Source organism: Myodes glareolus, chromosome X (genome assembly GCF_982192425.1).
Source record: "Myodes glareolus chromosome X, mMyoGla1.1, whole genome shotgun sequence".
Lineage (NCBI taxonomy): Eukaryota > Metazoa > Chordata > Mammalia > Rodentia > Cricetidae > Myodes > Myodes glareolus.
This window is the reverse complement of record NC_142053.1, coordinates 83085972-83097451: the sequence shown is the minus strand read 5'-3', so window position 1 is coordinate 83097451 and position 11480 is coordinate 83085972. Positions and strand designations below refer to the sequence as shown.

At 46.3% G+C, this 11480-nt stretch overlaps 1 protein-coding gene across 1 annotated transcript; it reads right to left on the bottom strand.

Annotated features, from left to right (window-relative positions):
* Positions 1-5141: 5141 nt before the first annotated feature.
* Positions 5142-11270, bottom strand: Slc7a3 (solute carrier family 7 member 3). Its single transcript, XM_087902792.1, has 12 exons — positions 11109-11270; positions 9719-10118; positions 9030-9188; positions 8663-8840; positions 8404-8516; positions 8063-8285; positions 7741-7880; positions 7557-7659; positions 6676-6842; positions 6059-6225; positions 5637-5745; positions 5142-5511 (listed from the first exon to the last, which is right to left on the bottom strand). The coding sequence occupies exons 2-12, from the start codon at positions 10098-10100 to the stop codon at positions 5381-5383; spliced, it is 1872 nt and encodes a 623-aa protein (XP_087758918.1). The 5' UTR covers positions 10101-10118; positions 11109-11270; the 3' UTR covers positions 5142-5380.
* Between the last annotated feature and the right edge of the window lie 210 nt (positions 11271-11480).

The following is an 11480-nucleotide window of genomic DNA, read 5'->3' as shown; positions in this document are numbered from 1 at the left end:
ATAATGTAATCATTCAATGCGTAATGATCAAATCAGGGTAATTAACACTTCCAGCTGCTCAAACAAGTGCCATATTTCTTTTGTTTTGTTTTAGACAGGGCCTCACTCAGGCTAGCCTTAAACTAGCAATCCTCCTGCCTTTGTCTCCTGATGCTAAGATGTTAGATGTGTGCCACCATGCCTACACATTCTCAAGCTCTCTCTCTCGCTCTCTCTCTCTCCCTCTCCCTCTTCTCCCTCTTCCTCCTCTCAGTTTTCAGAGATAGAGATTGAATCACAGGGTATTGGCATGTTAGGCAAGTGTTCTACCACTTGAGCCACTCCTAGATCAATGCCACTATTAATTTGAATTCATTTTAACTGACACATACAAGCATTAAAACATGCATATTAATTGAGTGCCATGTGGTTATATACTACATATGATAACTATAACTATTTAATACTGTAAATAAGTCTCAGATATAGACCCAAAGGGTAATGGAGTTGATAGATTGGTGTCATAGCCGGCACAAAGACCTGGGTTTGATTCCTAGAACCACATAAACCCAGGCACATAGCACATGCCTATAGTCCTAGTACTCAGGAAGATGGGAGTGAAAGGCTCAGTTCAAAGTCATCCTTAGCTACACGTAAAGCAGGATCAAGGGCAGCCTGTCTAAAAAAATAAGTACTATAAAGAAAAAGGAACCCCCTCAATGCTCAAGGAACATTGGAAAGAGAGAACAGCAGAAAGAATATATAAGCCTATTGACGGGAGAGATGCTGTGAGATACTACTGTCTTCTAGACATGACCCACAACAACTATGTTTACCTCAAAGATCAAGTCAGCAAGGTCAATCTACATTCCAGCTGGTAGCACTATTTCTACTCAGTAAGTTAAAAAAAAGAAATGAGATGGCATGAAGGTGGGAGATGTATGTGAGTGGGTACAGAAGGGGCAATTCAGGTATGTAGGTGGATGCAGAAGGGGCAATTCAGGTATGTAGGTGGATGCAGAAGGGGCAATTCAGGTATATGAGTGGGTACAAAAGGGGCAAGTTGGGTATGGATATTTTCAAGATATATTCCATACATGTATTAAATTGTCAAAGAATAAACAAAAAAATATTTTCAAATCTTTTTTTTCTTGAGTCAGGGTCTTACTTTGTAGTTCTGGCTAGTCCAGAACAGGCTACATAGACCAGGCTAGCCTCTAACTCATAGATTCACCTGTCCCTGCCTCCTGAGCACTGAATTTAAAGGCATACACCATCACACCTAGCTAAATCTTAAAAAAAGGAAAGAAAGAAAGAAAGAAAGAAAGAAAGAAAGAAAGAAAGAAAGAGAAGAGGATGGTACATATACACAACAAAGTTTTATTTAGGTGTAAAAGAAAAATGAAATCATTACATTTGCAAGAAAATGGATGCAGCTAAAAATCGTGAAGAGAGGAAAAGGCAAACTCAGAAAGACAAACACTGCATGCTGTCTCTCATACACTGAACCTAAAATTAACCATTACTGCATATGTGTATTGATATAGGTGTGTTTGCAGGTCATGAAAACAGAAAGGTGATTAATGAGGGGAGGAAGCGAGCTTAAGAGAAGTGGGAAATAGTAATGGAATCCACATAACAGAGATGCAGAAGGTGAGGACTAACTGGGGCAAGAAAGGGAACTAGGAGAGGGAGGGGCATGAGGACAGTAGAAGAGGGGAATGAATGAGAGTGAAGTATGACACATACGTATGAAGATGCCCAGATGAAATCCATTAGTTTATATGTTAACTTAAAAAAAATTGAAAAAAACAAAATAACTTATTTATTGTAATGGTTTGGCCTTCATTGTTTGGAATCACCTGGGAGATACACTTCTGCATGTGTCTTTGACAGAGTTTCCATAGAGATTGAACAGAGGATGAAAAATCAACCCTGAATGACAGCACCATCACCTACGCTGGGGTCTTCAACTGAATAAAAAGGGAAAGTAGAGAAATCCAGTTTCCTGGTTGGCACCACAGGCCAACTGTTCCTCTCGTCAGGCTTCCTCCCCATGACTTACATCTCTGCGAACTGTGAGGGAAAAAAAAAACTTTTCATTAAGTCGTCTTTTTTGTCCAACATTTGGTTACAGTAATGAGATAAATGGTGAAAACATCCCAAATCCTTTCTCGTGGCTTTTTGTGTTATATAATATCACTACCTTTAGTCATCATACTGTGTAATAGCATATCATTTCTTCGGGTTGGGAGCCTTTGAATTCCTCTCTACTAGTTCTTCGAGTTGTTGGAAAATACAGTTACCCTAAAGTGCTGTAGAACAGTAGGACTTCTTCCTATCTAAGTGCTGTTTGGGTATGATTATCCAACTCTCTCCGCCCCCTCCCAACCACACACTTCCTTTCACTCAGTTTCAGATCTTGGAGGAGCCTTAGAAATCTGCTCTTTCTGTCTTAGTTTTTCACTTTTCACCTTCAAAAATCCTAGGCTGTGGGCAACCTGAACTTTGAGCTTTTCCATCTCATTGCTTTTATGCAAATTTCCTTCCCCGTTTCTGAACTGACACATTTTGCCTTTTCGGTTTAAAGGGTGTTTCCCATTGCCCAGGCAGACCTCAAACTCACTAGCCAAAAATGATCTAGAGCTCAGGGTGCTCCTGCACCCACCACCTAAAGGCTCTGGATGACAAGCACACATACCACCAGATTTGGCTTATTGTACCTGTTATTTTTAAACCTCAGAAAAAGCCGTGACTTTGGCAAACACTTCCCCAAACCACCTGAGGCCTCCTGTCAATATTCATGGTCATCAATACACACCTGTCTGGGGACACTTCTAATTTTCTCCTTTCTGTCTTTTTGTTTATTTAGGTCAATTTTATCCGTCTCCTCAAGGAAATCAGGATGAGAGCATGCCTAAAGCCATTTTCCACGCCGTCTTCACGCCTAGTACCAGGCAAATCATTCACTGCGTTAGCTACATGAATGTTTCCAACATACAGTACGCAATTATTTTAGGCACCCCTTCTTCCATTTTAGATAATGTTTAAAAATATTTGTCGGGCGATGGTGGCACACACCTTTAACCCTGGCACTCGGGAGGCAGAGACAGGCAGAACTCTGAGTTCCAGGCCAGCCTGGTCTACAGAGTAACTTCCAGGATAGCCAGTGCTTTTACACAGAGAAACCTTGCCTTGAAAAACCAACCAACCAACCAACCAATCAATGAATAAATAAAAGAATAAAATGAGCACATTTATCTCAGTTGATAGACCACTTGCCTAAACCACATGAGGCCCATGAACTTTAATAAGAAATTTTTAAGTATGTGAGTGTTTTGCCCATTTGCGTTTCTGTACACCATGTGCATGCCTGGTAGCTGCAAAGGCCGGAAGAGGGCGTCCAGAAATGGACACCGTGTGGGTGCTGGGAATTGATCTTAGGTCCTCTGAAAGAGCAACCTGTTCTCCCTTCCAATCGCTAAACTATCAGGCTAGCTCATATTTACTTTAATGTTTTTAATTGGAATACATTATATCACTCTCCCCCTCAGCCACCCACCGTATCCCTCACACTCTCAAGTTGAATGACACTTTTTCTTTCCTTTTTTTTGGAGACAGAATTTCTCTGTGTAACAACCCTAGCTGTCCTGGAACTAGCTCTTGTAGTTCAGGCTGGCCTTGAACTCAGAGGTGCCTTTGCCTCCTAGGCATGCACCACCACCACCCAACTGCTTTTTCTTTTTAGTGAGGATAAGGATCTTTTCTTGTATTGGTCATTTCTTTTCTGGAAATGGCATATCTAGTACTCATATTTATCTCTCCATACATAAAGGAAATTATTCAACTTCTGCTGCATTTTCCCATTTTATCCTGGAACAATCTTTAGTTCCACAAGGCTTCTATCACGTATGACCCGTGTTGATGACTTAAATCTGTCACCCTGATCTAGGCCTCTAGTTCAAGTTACTGGCTATTTTTACCTATGTGAAACTAAACCCACATGCATATTTATAAAGTCACCAGACCTGTGACTGAATTTCCTTCTGGCCTCAGTCTTTTGAACTTATGTGACTAGGGCACACTTGCCAAAATCCTGTTCTTTCATCTGTAAAACACAATTATATCTACTTTGTAGGCTTAATAACAAAATGAGATTTACGCAGAACTGGCATAAATACTCCATAAAAGGTAGCATTATCTCCCTGCCCTGGCTTCCCAACTACACTGAAAATTCACCACCCTAAGTCTTGTGACTCTCTATCCCTTCCTTCCACACAGGCACCCCATCCACAAGGGAAGTTCCCAGTTCCCTGGGGTGTACGAAGACATGCACGCACACATAACTATGTGCATGCTACTTCCAGTTCCACTACGACTGCAGTCAGGCCAGAGACTCTGTTTTCTCCTAATTTGATTGTTTCCCAGCTCACTGGCAATCACACCCTCCCTTCAGTCTACTTCTCAAACCCTCAGGTCAAATGTGGTCCTTTGTGCGTCCACACCCACCGGGTGTAGCCAATCGGTTCGTATTGATGCTTCCCTCACTAGAAGGGGAGTTCCTTGAGATCAGAGAGTTTCACCAGCACCCAGCACAGGGTCTAAAATTTTACATATTTGTTGAATAAGTGGATAAACGCATACTTTTTTTTTTAATCTGAGTGGAGCTTTAAGCACTGATCTCCTACTGTTCTATGACAAGCAGTTCCCTTGCATATATGGACCTTGAAGACCCTCTGGTGTCCACAGCTCCTCTGAACAGTTAAACTGTGTTGCCCAGGCAGTGACTGGAGTCTGAGACTGATCTCACTGGAAGATGTGCAGCTGAAGACACTGGTCTGACTGTATAAGCCAGCCAGTGCTGAGACCAGAGTCCACCCCAACCCCAGAGAACACTGCGGTCTGAGAACTGAGCCAGGGCCTAACGGGCAGCACCACGAAGGAAAACTGCCTCTTCAGGTGGCTTCTTCATGAGCATGAGTAAAGTGGCTGCTTTTACTGCCTTCTCCAAACCCCAACCCAGAAGGTGCGCGCCCAGGAACAGCAGAAAGCTTTGTGGCCACAGGAGAAAAAGACAGGACACTTCCTGGAGTCTCTCCAGCCTGAAAGTCAAACCTTACATCACCTCTAATAAACAAAGAACAGGGCAGTTTTTCCCCAGTTTTCTTTTAATAACATTTTTTTTCCAAAGCCAGGAAACAACTACAGAGACGATTTCAAAGTAGACAAGTAAACAAAAAGTAAAGGAGAAACAGTATAGACACATCCACTGTTCCACAATAAATAGAGCTCTGTTTAGTATCCCCCACTAGTTTCACAGGAGAGGCCCAGCTCTCCGTGGGGTCAAGAGTGCCCTCCATTATTGTGTAAGGGGCCTAGACAGCACTCAGGTATGATTAGGTCAAATGGTGTGAACACAGGAAGCGGTGAGATCAAGGTCTACAGTTCGGGTCCTTGGTTTGGGTAGGGCTTGATGATTCTTAACTTCTTCCACACTGTGCTGGATCCCATAGCCAAAGTAGATAGCAAATCCTAGTAGAGAAAGACAACTGTAAGGTGGGGAAATGCAACCTGGAATGGTTTAATAGGTCTCCAACAGAGAAAGGAGTCGGCGTAGGACACCTAAGAGGCCTAGTCTTCGAAAAGCAGACACCTACCAATCAGCATCCAGATCCCAAATCGGGCCCAAGTGCCAGCTGTCATTTGCATCATCAGGTAAACATTCACAAAGATGTTCACCAGTGGGAGGAGAGGCAGAACAGGCACCTACAAAACAAGATAGATTTTCACACACAACACAACGGTTCTTACCTTACTGGGGGCAGAGCAGGCCGAGTTCGACCCCTACTCTTCTCCTCATGGCCTGGATCCCAGCGGTCACTCATTTACCACACATATTAGACTCCCCACATCCAGAACTTAAGAAAATGAAACCAGAAAGGAGGAACTAGAGAGCATCAGCAACGAGTTCGGATTAAATAGTTCTAACATCTACCTTCTTGTGTCCAATTAAAGAATAAAAGCTACAAGCCCTAATTGTCCAAGATGGATTGGTGGGGGGAAAAGAGACATCAGTTACCTTAAAGTGAAGGGGAGTGCTGCTCTGTGGCTGTCTCCAGATAACTCCAGCAATTCCAAGAATGAGCCCCAGGATCAGCACAACCACTGTGATCCACACTGGGTCTCCAGAACGAAGTGGAGTTGTCCACCGTGTCAGCACCAGGCAAAGAACAGTCAGTAGTACAGCTTCAAAAGTCAAGTTGAGAGGCATCAAAACCAACTCTTGTGACTAATATGCAAAGATGCTAAGATTCCATTCCCAGGAGGGTTACCCTCTTGCTAAACCTCTCTCTCACCAAATGCCACCACATAATGTTCACCCTGCCATGCTGGGCTCTCCAAACTTTCCCAAAGAATAAAACCACTGCTTGGGACTGGTGATATGGCTCAGTAGTTAAGAGCACTTGCTGCTCTTCCAGAAGACCTCGGTTTGGTTCCCAGTACAATTTGGCAACTCACAACTGCCTATAACTCCAGTTCCAGGGGATCAGACGCTTTCTTCTGATCTATGTAGGTACCAGGCATGCATACAGCACACATACACTCATGCAGGTAAAATACTCATACACATAAAAGTAAATAAATAGACAACAAACAAACAAACAAAAGAAAAGGAAAGAAGAATCCACTGCTCACCAAGCAGTGATGAGCAAACATAGACAACTCGGCCAGAAAGGAGGGTGGGGATGGAGCTGACTGGACAAAACAGAGCCTGGACAGTCAGCTTCTCCTCTTCAAGTGTCTTCTCCTCCTGCAATTCCACTTCCTCTTCAGCATTCTTCATTTCCTGGTCAGGCTGATATCTGTGGCAAAAGTAAGAGCCAATTTTAAGAGCATCTCCTAACGGTTCTCCGTATTTTTTCCAGGTGGCTTCTTTATGGGCATTGAAGGTAGAAGCTTGGGCTGGGGAGATGACTCAGCCTGAAAGGGGCTGGAGAGATGGCTTGGCAGGTAAGAGTGTCTACTTCTCTTGCAGAGGACCTGAGTTTAGTTCCTAATACTCTCATTGGGCAGATCAAGACCACCTATAACTCTAGCTCCAAGGGATTCGATATCCTCTTCTAGCCCCCAAGGATACCAGATAGACAGACAGACAGACACAGAGAATTTATTTTTAAATATTCAAGTGTCTGCCACACAAGCATGGTTATCGGACTTGAATTCAGATAGCCAGCACTCATTTAAAACCCAGGTGTCCTGTAACCCCAGTGCTAGGGGGGTTAGAGCTAAGATTCCTGGAATTCATTAGTCAACCAACTTTGCCAACCAGTGAGCTCCAGGTTCAGTGAGACTCCATCTAAAAAAAATACAGTGGAGAGGGATGTAGAGGGATGTGGACAGACACCTAACTCTGACTCACACACACACTTACACACATGGGGGTGGGGTGGGGTGGAAGAGAAGCTCTTTTGGACAGGACAAGATACCCACATTACTCAAGGAGAGTCAGGATGACAGAAGTCAGAGAAGGAATGAGCACCTCAGGCCTCACCCAGAAACACAAACACAAGGCTTACCTGAGAATGAGAACACAGATGGAAACCAGGGAGTAAGCGAGCAGAGTCCCAATTGACATGAGGTCCACAAGATCAGCGAGCTCGAAGAGGAAGGCCATGAATGCTAAAATTGGCAGGCAGAAAGCAGTGAGAAGGAACTAAAAGGAGCTGGTGAAACAACAAAAAGGGTGTTTTGTTCTGTTACCTGCGATAACACCAGATGCCACAGTGGCCACAATGGGGGTGTGGGTGCCACTGTGCACCCTAGCAAGGACACGGAACAGGAGGCCATCCTCAGCCATCGCATAGATCACCCGAGGCATAGGAAACATAGAGCCCAAAAGGCTGAAAAAGACAATGCCTAATGAATCCAAGTGACAGTAAGTTCACTAAGGTATCTGTTCCAAGCCTATGTGTTCATAGCCTCTCCACCTCCCCTTCCCAGCTCTCCTAAGGAGCATTCTCTGGCACAAAATGGGCATAAGTGGGAACTACAGCCACTGAGGAAATAGATATTAAACACTGACCTAGTGGAAAGAGCACAGAGGGAGCCAATAGCCACAAGGTAGCTGGCAGGATCCCAGCCAACGTAGGAAAATGCCTCAGGCAAAGGGCTCTCCGGCAGAAGCTTGTAGTAAGGCATCATGAGGGTAAGTGCCGAAGACACACCAAAATAGGCCAAAAAGCAGACAGACAGTGAGATCACAATACCCATAGGGATGGAGCGCTGTGGATTCTGAGCCTCTTCCGCTGCAAGAAAACACATGGCACAATGTTCTGAACCAGGGGAGTAGGCTCGCTCCCCTACCACCCCCAGTCTATATGATCACACACTGCATCCAAGGTGAGCCAGGAGGGTGTGACTGACCGGTGGTCGCAATACAGTCAAAACCAACGAAGGCATAGAAACAGGTAGCAGCACCACGGAGAATCCCTTCCATGCCAAAAGGCATGAAGCCTCCAGAGCCCATAGAATCGAAGCTAGAGTGCAAAAGGAATAGAAACGGTTAGAGTTGTTCAGCTAAGCCTGTACCTTTCCTCTAAGGCCCAGCTGCTTGTTGTCTCCCACTCCCATTCTGGATTCCCCCTCCTCCCCCATTAGGGTCCCAGCTTTGTGGCTCTCTAACCTACAAGTGTCATTGGGTCCACCCATGGTCAAGCAATAGTCCTCTTTTGTGAGCTTCCAGTTCTTCAGATCTCCCATAATGAAGCCAGAGATGATGACAAACCCCAGAACCAAGAGGTTCGCCCCTGTGAACACTTTGGTAACCAGGGCTGATTCACTCGCCCCCAGGGCCAACAATCCTGTGGAGAGAATTGTTCAGGATCCTGAGAGACTAAATCCTTCCTCCAAGCTTGCTTTTCCTTTTTCCTGCCTGTGTGGCAGACTCCTTCCTTCCCAGCTTCCTTCCCTCCCCATCATTACCACTCCACACCCTCAAGCCCTTCCAGGCCCAACCCCGCCCATCATTCAACCCCGCCCCTTTGCCTCACCAGTGAGCAGCAACACAAGGGCCATAGCAAAGAAATCTGGATATTCTGCGAGAACATGGGGTACATGCAGTGAGATGGTCCCCTTCAGAGTCTCAGAGATGTGGTTCCCAATCAGATTGTCAAAAGCAGAGCTCCAAGCCCGGGCCACACTGGCTGTACCTGGTATAGCAATTGTATTTTGTACTATAATCCCAATACTCAGGAAAATGATGAGGTTAAGTTCCCTCCATCCTACACAGTCTCACACTGATCTCCACCATTATTACCCATCTTACCTTGGGGGGAGGGAGGTGGCAGATCTCTATGTAACTCAACAAATTCAACTGGCCTGAACTCACCAAACTTGTGACCCTCCCACTTCCGCCTCCCGAGTCCTGGAATCACAGCTGCATGCACACCAGTACACCCAGCTCCTGCTATTAATTTTTAAAATCCAAACCAGTATCTTAAATGAATGAACACCGGACAAAGGTGTACAATTGTTCTTCACCTTCACCCCCCCTTCAACTCCACACACCCCTACAAATAAAAATATAAAGTAAACATCTAGAAGTATTTCGGTACTAGGAAAAATAGTGAAATTTTCGGCTTCACTATTCCACTCAGATTTCTGGATCCATAATCCCTTTGCTACCTGGACAGTCACCCACTCCAAGCCCCCCCCATCCCACCCCAAGCATCTATCTCACCAATGACGTAGGAGAGGATGAGGTTCCAACCGGTGGTGAAGGCCCAGAGTTCACCTACGGTGACGTAACTGTAGAGATATGCAGAACCAGAGCCGGGGACCCGGGCACCAAACTCAGCATAGCACAGCCCAGCCAACACAGAAGAAAGAGCGGCCACCAAAAAGCAGATCACAATGGATGGCCCCGCTTTATCTTTGGCCACCTCACCAGCCAGGACATACACACCTGCACCCAGTGTGCTGCCCACACCCAGGGCCACTAAGTCGAGGGTGCTTAGGCATCTGGCAAGGCGGGTCTCACCCATGCCTGGCTCCAACACACGTCTCCGCACCAGCTTTTGACCGAATCTTCTAAGTGCCTGCCACCGCATTCTGGCTGGCATTGAAGAGGATGCTAGGTTCTGGTGAAAAATAAAAGACAAAAGCCCTTCAATGGGTCTCATTATCCCTAAGCTCGGAAAGTGAATTACAAAGCCCACTCCACTACAGGGACAAAGGAGGGTAGGTGTGCGGGGAGCAAGCCACTTTACCTCTAACATGCGATTCTTCATAGGCAAGTAGGAATTACAATAAAAATGCAAGTAGGGATTACAGTATCTCTGAGGCTGGTGAACTCGTTTCAGAAGAGGCGAGTGAAAACCCCTTGTAGCACAGTGGTTGGCCTCTACTAAGTGCTTGGACACTGTTTCTTCTTTTTCTGGCCAAGAACCTATGGGATTTACCCTAGAGCTCAGCCCAGCAGCCCTGAAATCTAACGTTTTTGCTTCCTGGCCTGTAGCTCCTGGTGAATCAAGAGGAACTCAACTCAGGGCAACTCTGGGAGCGCCCTTTCTCACCCCCAATACCCACATCCCTTTCGGTGTGCGCCTGGAGGGCTTCAAAGAGACATGGCTACCCACCGCCTGGAAGAGAGGGACTGACCTCGCTGCAGGTTAAAAGTGGGCACTGCCTCGATCTCATCCCTCCTCACCAAGCCCACAGCACTCCACCTGAACCAGTAAATGTTCCCCCACTTCCTCCCGCCTGCCTTAGGCTGGTCTGTGAGGATCAGCCGTAAGGCGGGGCTTCGGTATCTGAAATTGGGAGATGCGCCCCGGGGCGTGGGGAGGGGGGTACAAAGCCAACCCTAGATGGCTCACACTCCCTTCTTCACAGGCTAGGGGTCCCGCCCGGTGGTCCTAAATTCAGCATCTAGATTTTATGGTTCCATCTAGAAACGGTCTGGGGCTGCGCAGCAGCTAGGGAGCCCTGGCTCCTGGGCTAGGGTCTTGCCAGCAACAGGTCACATAGCCCGCTGATGCAACTGCATGCCGTGGTTGCCTGAGAAGCCTAGGTACACGAGGACCCTCCCCCTCCCCACTCTGACACACGTGTCGGCCCCAAAGGCTTACCAGAGAGCTGTGGCAAGCCCAGAGAGCGAAGATTCTCAGATCTGGTTCAGTGAGACTGACTTCAGAGTTGGGCTGGGTCTGCAGACATAAGCTGCTCAGGCTTCAATGCTGCTGCTTAGGGTCGTTGCGCGCCAAGCGCCCCTTATATTCACTGGGAGGAGGAGCCAGTAACGTCATGGGGTGCCACCCCCAAGCCCTCTCCCTACACATGACACACAACACAATATACATACTCACGCGCGGGCTAGTGTACGGGCACACACACACACACACACACACTAGTTACTTGGCTTTGCAAGCCTGAGATTGCTTCCTAACCAAAAACAGCAAGCAAGGCACGGCGGGGAATGAGAAAGGCGGGAGGATAACCTT